This window comes from Cryptotermes secundus, unplaced genomic scaffold (assembly GCF_002891405.2).
Source record: "Cryptotermes secundus unplaced genomic scaffold, Csec_1.0 scaffold872, whole genome shotgun sequence".
In the NCBI taxonomy this organism is placed as follows: Eukaryota; Metazoa; Arthropoda; class Insecta; order Blattodea; family Kalotermitidae; genus Cryptotermes; species Cryptotermes secundus.
In genome coordinates, this window is record NW_019730114.1 from 246,597 (window position 1) to 262,885 (window position 16,289).

The following is a 16,289-nucleotide window of genomic DNA, read 5'->3' on the forward strand; positions in this document are numbered from 1 at the left end:
AGCAACAGGAATTTTGCTGCAAGACAGGCATATGTAACGATGACTTAGCGCAGCTAATCTCGTGGCTTATTATATACTGTTCTTGTGACAACAGGCCAGCAAAAAATCTAACAATCTACAGCAAAACCATCATTTATTATGGGCGTTATAACATAGGTGTGCAGCTGGACGAAACATAGACATCGAACCCCCGCAGACGATTTAAATACCTGACGAAACATACACGTCAAACCACGCTGAACGGTTAAAGAGTGTGTGTGTCTATATATATATGCGTGGATGGTTATGAATGGCCAAAATCAGAACACTCAACTGTACAACAACAAGATATAATACGCAAGACTGCACTATGTAATAATCCTGAAGTACAACCCAAATCAGAATAGACATTATATTAATTACAAAAACATAACAGCCTTACTTATCAATGTCTGATTTGTAGTTAAGGGCAGCAAAAGTGAGGTCAGCAGCATATTTTAGGAATTCTTCTTCTGTTTGAAAATGCCGACGTGGAAACACAAGGGCAGGGTTTGAATGAACAACTACAGGAAGTCGGTATGCCAAGTATGCTGCAGTAAGCCACCAGTCAGCTAACTGAAACAAATACATAATCTTACATTGCATGGTTTTAACCCTCATGTTCCAGCCTCACTTACTGCTCTGAAGTACTAACTGTGGCTCACTGAGACTTATATATTCATACTCCTATTTTGGGCGGCAACACTGGAAAGTGATTCACTTCAACAGCCTACAAGGAGAGCATGCACAAAACAAAAACTAACTATCAGCTGGAAAACCATTACAATGTACATCTCACAAGTAGTAACAGACGAATGCAAAGCAATACAGGATGAATGCCAACCAACATGAATATGCCCAACAATTTTAAGATAAACTTTCTTCACCACAAATCCCACATGGGCTGCCTTCAGAGAACATCAGGCTTCTGCACAGACAAGCCTGATAAAGGTATACCTCATTCTATTGCGATTCACAGATATTGCATTTTTTACAAACTGAAGGTCAAGGAGTAATTTTAGACTTTCAAGTCTTATTCTTTAAGAAATACATTTAGCAAGGCTATAGCCATAGATAGTGGATCTGGGCAAAGTAAACTGAAAACCTTCTGGAAAGCATTCACCGTTCTAGATGCCATTAAGAACATTCGTGATTCATGGGAGGTCAATATATCAACATTAACAGGAGTTTGTAAGAAGTTGATTCCAACTCTCACGGATGACTTTGAGGGGTTCAAGACTTCAGTGGAGAAAGTAACTGCAGATGTGGTGGAAATAGCAAGATAACTAGAACTAGAAGTGGAGCCTGAAGAAGTGACTGAATTGCTGTAATCTCATAATAAAATATTAAGATATGAAAAGTTGCTTCTTATGTATGAGCAAAGAAAGTAATTTCTTGAGTTGGAATCTACTCCGGGTGAAGTTGCTGTCAACATGTTGAAATGACAATGAAGGATTTAGAACATTACATAAACTTAGCAGCAGCAGCAGGGTTTGAGAGGAATGACTCCAGTTTTAATAGAACTTCTACTGTGTGTAAAATGTTATCAAATAGCATTGCATGTTACAGAGAAATCTTTTGTGAAAAGAAAAGTCAATTGAGTCTGTAAACTTCCCTGTTATCTTATTTTAAGAAATTGCAACAGCCATCCCAACCTTCAGCAACCACCACCCCGATCAGTCAACAGCCATCAATGACTTGCTGAAAGCTCAGATGGTGGTTAGCATTTTTTATCATTAAAGTATTTCTTAATTATGGTATGTACACTGTTATTTCAGACACAATGCTACTGCACAATTAATAGACTATAGTACAGTGTAAACATAACTTTTATATGCACTGGGAAACCAAAAATTTGTGTAACTCGCGTTACTGCAGTGATCTGGAACCAAACCTGAAATATCTCTGAGGTGTGCCTGTATATGGTATGGCCACTTAATTACCCCCAGTCAGTGTGAACCATTTTATTTGACTCCTAATCCTCCAGGAGGATAAGTGCTCATCAGATGAATGGTTCATTCTTTATTAATATTTCAAACATGTAATCTTCAAATTACCTTACTCTATAATGAACAAACATATATATGAAATAAAATGTAGTGCCATCCATACTGACTGCACATACCAGAGAGCACGGTAACATGCAGCAAGAGTGTAATATTAAGACTTGAAGATGATAAACACATGACAGTTGCACAACTGAGGGGAAAGCTAAGCTCTCTGCTCAACCTGGTATCTTTTGACTAGTACAACTTCCAAATAGTATGGTACTTCCACAAAATAAAATTATAACAGATACTCCATTCATTTTCCAATCTTAACACACATTTCATTTTACATGGCTAAAAAAATGGGGGGTACAGGGTAGCATAGTGGTTAAGGTACTATGCTACAAGCCGGAAGGTCGCAGGTTCAAGTCCTGATGAGGTCATTGGATTTTCTTCAATTGACCTAATCCTTCCGGTCGCATTAGGCCCTGGGGTTTACTCAGCCTCTAGAAGAAATGAGTACCAGGAATTAATTAAACGATTTTCCTGCGGAGTGAAGTGCAGCCAGCACGTAAGGCTGACAACCTTACCGCCATCTTTGAGCCAATTGTCAAGGTAATGTGGGACCCTTAACGTCTCACAACCCTATGGGCCTTCACGGCCTGTTACAGGGATAGCTTTACTTTTACGTATGGGTAAAAAATGTAAATCCACAGGGCAGAATTTTTTTTAAAAAAGCTTAGTCACAAAAAATCTGTCCAAGTTCCTGCACAAAATTTTGTAACTTAATAAGTTTTTTATGAGGTGGAATTAGGTCCCATACAAACCCACCGCTGGACGACCGCCCTTTTAAGCTTTATGTGACTGCTTATTTAATATATTCACATCCACTCTCCATTATCTGGAGGTCATCTCTTCCATCTGCAACCTGGCAACATAGCACACTATGGTGTCAAATAACACACTTAACATGCAAAATAATTACATGGCCAGAATCAGCCACTTCTAATATTCTGCGACAAAAAAAAGTTCAAATACATTAAGGAATGTATAGTGAAATAACAACAATTTTGGCAACATAAATAATATATAATATTGACAGGAAAAGAAAACTGTTTTCTGCAACCTTAAAGGCTTATTTTCAGCTAAGGCTTTGAGAAGTGATTGCACAGATTATCTGTCTGTCTGTCTATCTATATATATATATATATATATATATATACACACAGAGAGAGAGAGAGATACATGATATATTACACTTTAATCGTGTCATTATGATTGTGATATACTGATTAGATAGTATCATACCCAGCTATCCATACTTCTAGCTCTGTTTTCTAGAATTTTTTGAAGTTTCTGCCCATCTCCTTCACCAAAGTCTTTCACAAGGTGTTCTGTAGTAGAGAGCTCTGATGATGACAGAAGAGGTTTCACTGACCTGCATTCAACAGCATAAAAAAGAATAAATTCATAAGAGCTAAGCAAAAAGAGGCATAAAGATAGTTTAAAAACACAATGAATGTTTTGTAATCCATACCAAAGCCAATAAACATTGCCCTGACATGAGCACAAAAATAAAATAAAATGTCTTTCCATGAATGGTAACCAGTCCTCATCCCGCGTAACTGTTTAAGGAAATTTCCCACATTTATATGTCCTCTGTTTCTCCTATCTACTCTGGCTGATGAAAAAATAAAGACTAGCAACAATAAATAACCTTTCTCTTTATCTAGACATTTTATGGGTATTCAACTGTTTTCTACAAAGCTACAGTTCAATTATTTATGTTTATTGGTTTAATTAATGACACTTTCTCAGTTTTAAGTGTTTATATAATGATCAATTACAGGATTCTTATTCTTACAATCACCAAACATATTCAAAACTATTTATTATCCTTTGTTTCTAAGTATATATTTAATTGAATGCTTTACAGTATCACAACAGTCATGGCTAGCCACACACACTTCATACAAGTGACATAAATTTGACACTGTATACTGACAACATGGGAGGTTATTAAAAAAGGAAGCTATTACATTAAACTAGTATGTCAATAATACCCCCCCAAAAAGGATGTGCTGTTGTTGTCATTGTCGTCATCCTCATTGCTGCTGCTATTGATGTTATTAAAGCAAAATTAAAAACTCTCATCAAAACTAGTAAACTAAGGCGTATATTCAGTACAATCTTAGAGAAAAAACATAATAATCAAATCTTATGATGAAGAGGGAAGAACTTCTGCTTCATATTCAGGAGGTTCTGAGTTCAAATTCTGATCCATGAAAGATTTCAGGTGGCCTTTCTGAGCCTTCCAAGCAAATGCCAGAGGAGTACCTAAAAATAGGCCCCAACTACTCGCCTCCATATCTCTTCCATTTCATTATTTATTAATAATCCTAAACCAAGAATAACTAAATAAATATTCTGTAGTTTGCAGAACCATTACATGGTAATGACCACAAAATAAACAATAAAACATTTCATGCTAGGCAACAGATTCTTAATAAGCAAGTATATGCAGCTGTTACTGGTTAACACCTTAGCAAACAAACACGTTCCCACTTAAAAAAACTGGAGTACAACAATGAACAGTGTTTTCTATGCATTCCCTACTGAGGTGTTATCAATGGGACAATTTAGTCAGGTGTCAGCACTCAGTTGTAAGGAAGTCTGTGAAGAGAAGACTTGATCAGTGCAGTTGAAAAATCTCCATTGTTAAGATCAGTTACCAGGAAACGATTAGTGAAAGCAGACTAAGAAGACTTAGCATGTGCAGCAGTGATTTGTAAAGTGTGGAAATTGGTGATAGTGCTATAATTATTTGTAGCTATAACCTGTAAGTGGTCAACAGATCCAATCTCCAATGCAATACCCTGTTAAGAGTCATTCTAACAGGTGACAATATAAATATGAAACATAACTTCTTTAGAACCCAGTCTGACAAACCATAAATGGAAAATTTCTGTATGGCTAGTACCATTGTAAAAGCCTGCAAAACCTACAGTCCTTTCATGAAGCTGGAGGGGTCACAGATAAATGAGGGTTCAGCTTCACACTCCAGCTGCTTATATAAAAATACCCATTAGTACCAAATGGATGGGAAAGGAGGCAGCTTTCAGAGCCATTCTAAATATGGTAAAGAAAAGAGAAAATTTAAATCCCACTCCAAGCATGAAACACAGGCTCTTCAATCTGCAAGTAGCCACATTACTATCTGGGCTATTATGCCTTATTTCACACATTCAGAGGACATCAAGGCTATACATTCTGCACTGGGACTCACACTAATTATCATTATGAATATTTCTAGATGAACAGAACTTGTTACTATTAGCCTATTCAGAGGAAATTTTGGCTCACTTTATCAGTGATTAGTGTTAAAAACTTTTAGTTTTGAGTTTATACACATATTCTGTAATAAACACACTGAAGTAAATTCTAAAGTGTTCTGATGGTTGGACTTTGTCCATCATCTAGAATTCTTCACTGGCGGGGCCACAGTTCCCTGGATTCTACTACATCAGCAAAGAATACTGGACAATGGTAAGTTCAGAAACTCTGAAATCCAAAACATGCTGAAGTTCTTTACATTATTTTATCAAATTCTGCACTGAATTATCACTATCTGTCTGTCTATCTATCTATTCCTGTTGTTCCCACGTGGAGCACAGGGAATCCATGAAATGCTTCATTTCACTCCAGTTTTTAATCTTAGTCAGCAGGACTCCATGGACAGAGGATCAGCCCAACACAAGGCTGCTAACCACACGGGCCAACACAAACACCAAATAAACACAGACAAACATCCATGCCCCGAGTGGGATTTGAACCCACAATCCCAGCGTTCAAGCGGGTGAAGACATTTCATGGCTTAGACCATGCGGCCACTGTGATCAGTGACTTATCATTAGTATATTCTTAATTTTTAACCACAATAATTTATCTGTATTGTTATTACAGTATTTTATACCTCACCAATAACCAAGCATTCTGAGTACTACAACACAATTTCAGCATATGAATAAATTGCACAAATGCAACTACAGATTCTTTTCATACGTGTACTTGGTTTAATCACGATTAAGCCACTGGATTAAAACTGAGGAGACTGCAACAGAATATAAGACAAATTTAGGGAATTAATGTTTCCTCATAAAACGATATATTTGCTTTCAGATGAAATAAATAATTATACAATACAACCTGACAAATTTTGCCAGCGTATCCTTAAGAGGTGGAACTGGGTGGCGAGGAAGATCATGTTGAGTTGACATAGGTCTCAGCACCAGCTGCGGATAACATGCAGATACCCGGAGAAGGGACACACCATTCTTCTGATTATTCACCATTTCAGATAAAATGTGATGAAACTGAAATTAAGAATTCTTTATAAGGTCTATAATCTCTAAAGCTGTATTCACTTGAAATAGTGACATACATAAAGCAAGATTCTCGGTTTAACTTGCTTAGTTCCTTTCTAAAAGCCTTCACACTACTAACACCACATAAAAACAGTGCATAATATAACACTCGTGAAACTTCTAACCTCTGTAGGACTTCCTGAATGGAATATTATTATAAACCAGACCACAGTTCTTTTTAACTGAGCATGCTGCAGAAATGTAAATGAACTACAGACATCATCCTGATTCTCAGTTCATATCTAATCAGACTGAGCAAGAAGCACCATCATGACCAATCACTGTACCAAATGCATGACATGTGGATAGGGAGGAGGTGGAAACAGACCAGATGGCTAGCAATGTTGAAGTCAAAAGCACGAACCAGAAATATCCTACCTATGACTCACTGATTATTTATCTAGTACTCTGCAGTCTAGTAGCACTTAGATCCCATTTTAACTTGAGACTGATACTTGACAACATTTGATGCAATATATTTACTTACTTACTTACTCATGGAGCTGAGCCCTTCTGGAGGAGCCGCAAATTTTGCAGCTACTCAAGAATTTCCCAGCATTTTATGGAACCTGAAGGTTCATTACCATGTTCACAAGAGCCCTCCACTGGTCCCTATCCTGAGCCAGATCAACCCAATCCATACCATGTCATTCTATCTCTTTAAGATCCATTCTAATATTGTCCACCCACCTATGCCTTGATCTTCCCAGTGGTCTCTTTCCTTCTGGCTTTCCCACCAATATCCTATACGCATTCCTTGTCTCCCCCATTCGTGCTACATGCCCTGCCCACCTCATCCTCCTTGACTTGATCATTCTAATTATACTTGGAGAAGAGTACAAGTAATGAAGCTCCTCATTATGCAGTTTTCTCCAACCTCCTGTCACTTCATCTCTCGTTGATCCAGATATTCTTCTCAACACTCTGTTCTCAAACACCCTCAGTCTATGCTCCTCCCTTAATGTCAGAGACTAAGTTTCACACCCATACAGAATAACAGGCAAAATTACAGTTTTGTATATTCTAATATTTATGTTTTTGGACAACAGACGAGAAGACAAAAGGTTCTGGACTGAATGGTAGCAAGCATTACCCAAGTTCAATCGCCTCTTAATTTCCTCCTGAATCAGATTTTGATCTGTTATCGTTGTTCCCAAATATCTGAACTGTGCCACATTTTCAAAACATCTGTTTCCTATCTTTATGTCATGATTTTGACCTGCATTTTGGTGACAAGACAGTAACATATACTTAGTTTTCTCTGTGTTTACTTCTAGACCAACCTCTTTACTTGCATCAATTAAAGTTTGTATGTTTTCCTTTATGGTATCTACATTATCACCCAGTAGATTCACATCATCGGCGTAGACCAACAGCTGTGTCCCATTTGATTTCAGTCCCACCTGGTTTTCCTGGACCTTCGTAATCGCATATTCTAAGGCAAAGTTGAGAAGGGGTGGTGATATATTACAAAGGTAAAAAAGCAAAGTGCACTAACATGTATACCGACATATACTATAGAATTTCTTCATAGTGTCACTTCTAAAGGCTCTTGTGATGATAAGGAGTACTGCTCCTTTCCAAAACACAACCAAGCAGATCCCTCTCATATGTCTCACCTCAACATGGTGAGAGGATCAAATAACTAGTGACCCAGATGATCATGCTCAGAAAGCCTGGTTTACTAGACTACCAGATGATAAGGACAGAGGAGAAAGTAAGAGTAACCTACAACAGGCAGATATGGCTGGACAGCCATGGGGAAGGCAGCACATCTAGGGTTGGTGTCCTGACAAATACACTCTGCAAGTTTGGAGGCAGCAGGTGGCAACCCCATCACCAAATTACCCTTGTGTAGTGCTCGTAATATGACCAGGGGAGATTGAAACTACCAGCAATCTTCAAGAAAGTTTTTGAATGGATTACATTATGAATTCCATGGCTGGATGGGAGGACATATTGTCTTGAAGTCAGAAACTAGCCAATGTCCTGTACCCTTGTTGCTGCTGCTGCTGCTGCTGATGATGATGATGATGATGGAGGAGGAGGACAAAAATCAAGCATACTTAATCAATAATTGTGCTTGGTAGTCTCACAAACACATATGCAGCTGCAACCCTTAGCTCAGACTATCTTCCACTTCAGTGACAATGAAAACATGACCATTCTGCAATATGAAACTTATTCACAATCAGAGACCAAATGATGTTACACAATTTTCATCAGCCTGTATAAGCAAGTGTGGAGGCTCTATATTTTAAAATAGGCCATGACATTTACCTTACCATCATCCTCAGTTCTTCATATAATGATCAGACACCCTATGAGGAGAAGAACCAAAGGAGAACAAAATGCTAAGCGGAATAGCTGGATCTAAGAGTGGCAAGAGGAGGATGGAGAGAATTGCGTAAGGAACATCACAGTTCAAAATTTTCACAATATATTATTATGGGGACCAAATAAAGAGGATAAATGTGCGAGACATACATCATGCATGAAGAGGTGAGACATTCACATATGTTTGATCAAATAATCCAAATGGAAAATATTACTTAGGAGACCTAGGAGGGATAATATTCAAATGGATATTATGAAGACAGTATGTCAGAGGGTGAACTGGATCTACATGGCATAACAGGCTCCAGTCGCAAGCTCTTGTGAATATAATAATGAACCTTCATGTTCTACATAAAGCAGGAAGTTTCCTCAGCAGTTGACTAACCAATGCTTTATTAAGCACTCTGCTTCATGGAATCAGTCAGTTACTGATTCATAGCTAGCATGCTCCACAACTGCACTTGCATCTGTGACCTGAAAATGCACTATTCAGTAACGAAGGGAGATCAATTTAACACGGAACTGGTGGCCTGGGTGCACTTCAAATCTGATCCTGTGTATGAATGTAATTTGGATACTTACATATTAAATGGGTGACCCACGTAACATACACTGCAAAGTTGTCAAATAATCGTTCCAGTCATTTGTGGTACTGTCAATGATAATGAGTTCATGATTGCAACACCTGACGGAAGTTCACTCACTGTCCTACACATATACAAAACGAACAGTCGTAATGAAGATCAGCTGACTAACTCAAGCCAACTACCAAAATGCGAGTTCACCTTTCTTCTGCAAGACCTTCAGGTGCACTGCCAGAAAACAAAAGCACTGATGAACAGCTTCGCTGAATGCTTGTTCTCACATGTGAGTTTGCCTGGCAGAATTATTCGAGGGGGGGGTCTTTTCTACAGTTCTCAGCAAATCCCCCATGTTCTACATTTTTAAAGGGATTCACAACATGAGATAACCCTTATGTAAGACTGTCAGTTATGCACTTTTGGAGACAAAATACAGATCGTCTAAACATGCAACATCACGACAGACAATGGGACACTGGACTTCAGAGTTACTTGGGTTACCCATAAATGCACACAATATTTCTTTTATGAAACCAATGGAAGAGACGAGATATGACTGAATAGACCGGTCTAGTGGTAACATTTTAGACATCATTCAACCCATCATCTGATGCTATATAGTCTTGATATTGAAAGCACCATTAAATAACGTACAAAATGAGATAAGCACATTATTTTTAAATATTCAACTGAAGCAAATACATACACTATGGCCAAGATGAAACAAACAAAATTACACAAGGAGGATTTTTACTTTGTTGGCCAGTTCCATGGCTCTGCACTTCACAGCGGCTGGTGCACCATTTGCTGTGAGGCACATACAAATTTTGCTGATGAAACAGCATGCCTATTGGCCATTAAGGTTCAGAATGAAGTAGTTACAATTCAGAGATCACAGGTGTTGAAAATGTTGTCCCTGTACATGTAGACATTCCTTACACAGGTGGAACATGTTCTGATTTACCCTTTGAAGCTGTTCTATTGGAATATTTGCAATTTCCCTACGAATATTTTCTTTTGGTTCCTCTTCCATTCAGGGGTTACTGTTGTATACTTTGTCCTTCAAACAGCCCCAGAAGAAAAAATCAAGAGGATTAAGATTGGGTGAACATGCTGGCCAAATATCACTACAGATCATTGTCCACAAAAACATCGAGCCTGTATAGACATATATGCAGTGTGGGCAGTAGCCAAGTATTGCTGAAACCATCCATAGTCTTTTTCTGTTAACTACGGAAAGAACTGCTCGAGAATGACCTGTACACACTTTTCACAATTATTTTTTTCATTAAAAAACAGAGGTGCAACAATCCTTGAACTTACAGCACACCACACATCATCTTTCGCTGGATGGTGCGGAACTTCATAGGTCAGATGTGGATTCCGTGAACTCTAGTAGCTTTAACAGAAAAGAATGTCAACTGCGGATCGATGTCACCTTCAACAACAGGCTGCAGAAACCCACTGCAAAAATGAACCCTGGTAGCTGGATTGCATGGCTGCAAGGCAGGCATGGATTACTGTTGTTTCATAACATTTAAGCATCAGCATTTCTGTTGCCTTTTTTTTTGCACTAGACTATGACACTTCAGTTTCTGGAGCTAGATGTTTCAGTGATTTTCTAGGGGTATGTTCAAGTCTAGCCGCTATGTCATCTAACTTCTCCTCAGTAAGCATTCGACTCCCATTGATCTAAGTTTATTCACCTAATTGTGAATTGTTTGCCTGCTGGGAACTCTTTCATCAGAAATTTACATCAACACTTTCTAGCAGATCCGTATTTCACATACGTGTCATATAGAAATACACATTGCTCTAAAATATTCCACTCCATAATGTACCACGCTGCCCACTAACTGTAACTGAGAACGAAAGGCTAACTGAGCTGACAACTGATGCCTACTGCTGACAAATCATAAACTGCCATGCATGTACCACACTGCCTGCCGTGAAATATAATGCCATCAAGTGTTTCTCAAGTCAATTACTTCGCTTCATTCCAAACATTACCAGCCATCAGGCATGCTGATTCATTGGCAAAATTCATATGTACTTTGCAGCAAGCAGCACACCATTCGCCGTGAACCAGCCAACAAAGTTACAAAAAAAACTCTCTGTACCATTACTCACCATGGATTGTCCTGCAGCATTCACTATTCTCAACATTTTTACTTCTGTTTCCTCTTTTTACCTGTAACTGTAAATATTTATCACTTATTCTGCAGTGTAATGCTTACAAAACAAACATACAAATCATGACCTTAACTCTTACAAACATAACACTTTCTCACAATTTTTATCTCTTATAACCTTCAAACAGTATCAAGCATTACATATATACCTGGCATGTCAACTTGTTTGCCCCATCAATTTTTTTCAAAGCTTATGGAAATCAGTTATTATGGACTGTGATAAAATATTCAATGTACAAACCACCCTTACCTTAGTCAAACTTTGAATCACAAATAAAATGTGGGATGTCATTATATGCAGAGACAACCACTCGTTGAACTGTTCTATAATCTTTATTACAGTTGCACAGTATACACAAATGCACTTCAGTTTGAAGACTCATACTTCATCTTTGTACCAGGAGTGGATTACACAAACACACATTTACAATCATGTAACACATACTGTTCTGACCTGGTGTACTAATACTGAGTTGCAAAAGTGCCAAAAGTCATGGGATAGCAGTATGTAAATTTATTTTTAAGTGGCGCCACCGTCCCTTGATGGCTTGGAAATGCCCAGAGCAGTATCAGTTGTGAGGCGTTCTCTCGTGAGTCAGGCTCAACACTGGCCAGTCTGCTCATGGCAAGTTGACGTGAATTATCGGAGTTCGAACGGGGCATGATAGTGGGTACCAGGCAGATGGGACATTCCATTTCTGAAGTTGTGCGGTCATTCAACATTCCTTGATCCACAGTGTCACATGTGTACCAGGAATACCTTGTGGAAGGCATTTCCACCCACCGTGGACAGCGCAGTGGCCGACCACAGGTGCTTAATGATCGTGACCAGCGGCATCTAGCTAAAATTGTCCGTGGTAACAGACAAGCAACACTGGCTGAAATCACATCCACATTCAATGCAGGAGGTACCAGACGCATATCCAGCAGGTCAGTGCAGCGTTCTTTAGCTTCCATGGGATATGGGAGCTGAAGACTAACCAGAGTGCCTCTGTTAACACCATGACACCAGACACAGCGCCTCACCTGGCCCTGTGACATCGCTAATTGGACCTTGGAGGATTGGCGACATGTGGTGTGGTCCAATGAGTCACAGTACCAGTTGTTTCAGGTGGATGGTATGGTTCAGGTGTGGCGCAGACCCCAGCTGTCAACAAGGCACCATGCAGACTGGTGGTGATTCCATACTGGTGTGGGGTGTGTTCACGTGGCACAAGTTGGGTCCGCTCATCCACCTAAATATGTCATTGACCGGTGACCGCTTCATTACACTGCTTGGTGACCATTTGCAACCCTTCATGGACTTCATGTACCCCCACAACAATGGGATATTCCAGCAGGACAATGCACCATGTCATCGGGCCAGAGTTGTCCAGAATTGGTTCGAGAAGCATTCTGCAGAGTTCCGACGAATGGTGTGGCCACCACGTTCACCCAACATGAACCCAATTGAGCATTTAAGGGACATGGTGGAGAGGTCCATTCGCACCCAAAATCCTGCACCTAAAAATACCAGGGAGCTGTGGGCGGCTATCCAGACGGCATGGCTCAACATCTCTCCAGAGGTCTTCCATCCACTTGTGGAATCGATGCCACGTCAAGTTGCTGCACTTCGCCAGGCTAGAGGGGGTCCTACACAATACTAGGTACCTATCCCATGACTTTTGGCACTTCAGTGTAAGTGGACAAATTATAACTGTTACTTATTATCACTACAAGTAGAGCTGTCTGTTTTTTCCCATGTCATGGAAAAAACACCACATAGCTGAATCTTTGCATTTGTTTCTAAAACTGCACCACCTCCAAATTACAGCATTTCCTGTTCTGGCATGAGTGAAATTCAATATACCTGATCTTCTCTCATCCTTTTATTGAAATACTATACTACCAATTGGATGTCTAACAGCATGACATCATACCAGGTGTCACAGATTGTTTCAACCATGGAAACAGTCATATGGATGTGGTGTCTTACACCTCTATTCTTATATAATAATAAAATAGACTAAAAAGGCTTTGCTCACACTAGATGAAGTACTACCATATTTTTGTCCTTGGATTTATGGAATGTAAATAAGTTCAACAGGAAGAATTCATTTATCATGTACTCTGACTAGTATGTACATAACACACTAACAAATTCATGTTCAAACTTCAAGTTGACAGTATTGTTTCTGTATTTGTATTCTTACACTTCCTTCATTTCATGCAAATTTAATACTATGCTATGGATATTACTGAACAGAAATTTCTTACTATAGTGTACAAAACTGAGGACATTCTTTCTCAAGCAACAAGAGAATGCATCACATTGCCTGTTGCTTTATCAACTGAATGAGTTATAAAACTTAAATGTTACATGACAGGACCATCACTGTGAATGAAGTGGGCAGGAGGTGATTAATGCATTTATGACTCCTGCTTACCAAGGTATCGTCTTACACCTGCTGAATCTTTGAATTTCTGAATTTCAGACTATACAATGTGAAAAGCACAATGAACTGCTGAGAGGCTTAAAAAATAGGAAATGTCTTGATTATGATGAGTTAAAGCTCATTTGTGGCTCAACTGCAAAACTTCAGTGTCAAATGGATTTGTTTTTGCACATCTTTCCATGATTTAATACAAAAGTTCTGCAAAATGTGGTGATGCACTGTTCTATGATAACAAATATCTGCTAAGGTCTTTATGAAGAACCAAAAGGATTCCCCTTAAAATAACTTCAAAGTGACTGTTTCACAATTTTGATTTTGTGCAGAGATTAAATTATTTGGAAGGCACCCAACTCATCAATTTATATTTGTTTATGGTTTATTTACTGATACTGCCAATACCTCAAGATACACAGATTTAATGATAGGATTAATGAATAATGAATTGGTAGGATGTGGAAAGAAGTAATGTGGCCTAATCTGAGGTACACTCTGTCCACTTCCTGGTGAGGAAAACCACAACAAACCTCTCAGTCGGGATAGCCAGTCTCCAAGCTGAGAATTCAACTTAAGATCTTTCAAACACAAAGCATGAGTTGACTGTGAAGTTCAGTTCAAACTTCTCAAGCACAAGGTATTCTTATGTGAGAGATCATTGCTTGACATCATTCTGGGTAGCAATTATTACATTTAGCCTTCCATTTTAAAGTCCTACAGGAATACAGCTCAAGTTTCTGAATATTAAACAAAAATAAAAATCATTCATGGCAAAGTTGTACATATAATTTAGGCAAACAGACCTCAAGTGGAATTTTGAAAGTAGTGCCAGTTTCAAAACTCGACCACTATACCAGCTACGCAAACGTTCTTTGAGATTTTTCTTGGTGTCATTGGGCAAATGATACGATGGTACTTGAAACAGGCCACCACAACTCTTTTACCAAATCTTTATTTTGCTGTCACTGATTATTTTCTCCACCTCATTCAACATTCCTAGAAGCTGATACTGCATCATTAAACAACCCAATAATCTATGGAAATAATAGATAGTAATAAGCTGAAGGAACCTCAAACTGGCTTCGTAGCTTGACAACCCAATGTCAAAACTTGGTCCTGTCAGAATTACCTCCATGTACTAAACACCTCCCTACAACTTAAAACTTATCAATTAACTGCATGGAACACAACTATAATGTTACTAATTACTAAAATAACAATGTTGTATACGCATCTGTTTTAACAGCTTTCATGTTAGATCAACTATACAACGCACCTTAAAAACCCCTACCGGTTCTCGTTAATCAATTTCAATGTGAGCGCATTTCGGGTTCCATGTATGCGCAGTACTTTCTAGAACCCATCCGCAACGCTGTTCAGCACTTCCATTTACCAGATACCACAAGGGTAACAGTACCTTACTTTACATACTAATGAAATAAAATTTATACTTTACAAATACCTTAAAAGAATACACTTCTTAAACCCTTCAAGACGATCCGTCACCCTCTAGACGCTCTAGACCAAACTGATCAAACTTCCGCACACCATCCGCTCGGTCCACTCACATCGGCTGCTATTACCACGGATTACTAGCGGCATCACACTTCCTCTTCAAATCTCGGCCTTCTATACCTCGTAGGAAATTACGCAACACTGGTTAGTTTCTCAGCTGGCATAAACTGTAAAGTTGACCCTGTGCTTAACTAATTAAGCACTAAGCCATGAAGGAGTATGCTGGTGGATGTATGGAGCCACATTTTTCTAGACCTCGTAAATAGTTGGTGGTGAGTAGTCAGCTTTAGCCCTGGGGAAAGCTCCCGTACTCAACGGTTAGGAGGCTGCGTGGGATCGAAAGCCGGTCTGTACGACATGGAGAAAATTCTTGAATTATTGAACATACCGAGACTCAAACTCCAACCCCTCACGCGTCGAAGTCCGTAGCCAGTCGCTATACCCACTACATTATCACGGTTCCCTCTTCAGCTGGAATACAGCACAAAAATACTGATCAGTAGTCACAGCATAGACGCAGTTACAGATTTTTAACGAAAGGAAACTCTCCCTCTGTCTCCGTAAAGTACCACTTTTGAATGCCTAGTAAGCTCTGTCTCAAACCATGGATGATGAATAAAAGGCCTTGCTTTAAATTTATAAGGTGGCAGTACTTCGCTCACGAAGTTTAACGCTGATGTACTTGCACGCATTGTATCCTTCCGCTCCATGTTACGTTGATTATTTTGGGATGGTGCAACTCTCATTGGTGTTTTTGTGAAAATAATTGTAAATCCAAAAAATGACCCTGTAGTACATTCATGTA

At 39.0% G+C, this 16,289-nt stretch overlaps 1 protein-coding gene across 3 annotated transcripts in view; it reads right to left on the minus strand.

Moving 5' to 3' along the window:
- Window positions 1–15,689, minus strand: part of LOC111866241 (carnitine O-acetyltransferase) — a 38,176-nt gene extending 22,487 nt beyond the window's left edge. Inside the window, exons 1-5 of one of the 3 annotated variants that reach the window (XM_023855011.2) lie at window positions 15,432–15,689; window positions 11,479–11,539; window positions 6,213–6,379; window positions 3,315–3,444; window positions 422–594 (exon numbers count right to left, since the gene is read on the minus strand). In XM_023855011.2, the coding sequence (XP_023710779.1) occupies window positions 422–594; window positions 3,315–3,444; window positions 6,213–6,379; window positions 11,479–11,514 (506 nt within the window). In that variant the 5' untranslated portion in view covers window positions 11,515–11,539; window positions 15,432–15,689. Of the gene's footprint in view, window positions 1–421; window positions 595–3,314; window positions 3,445–6,212; window positions 6,380–9,349; window positions 9,580–11,478; window positions 11,546–15,431 lie in introns of those variants that run through there. The other 2 variants (XM_023855010.2, XM_023855012.2) reach the window with 2 other exon arrangements.
- Window positions 15,690–16,289: the final 600 nt, after the last annotated feature.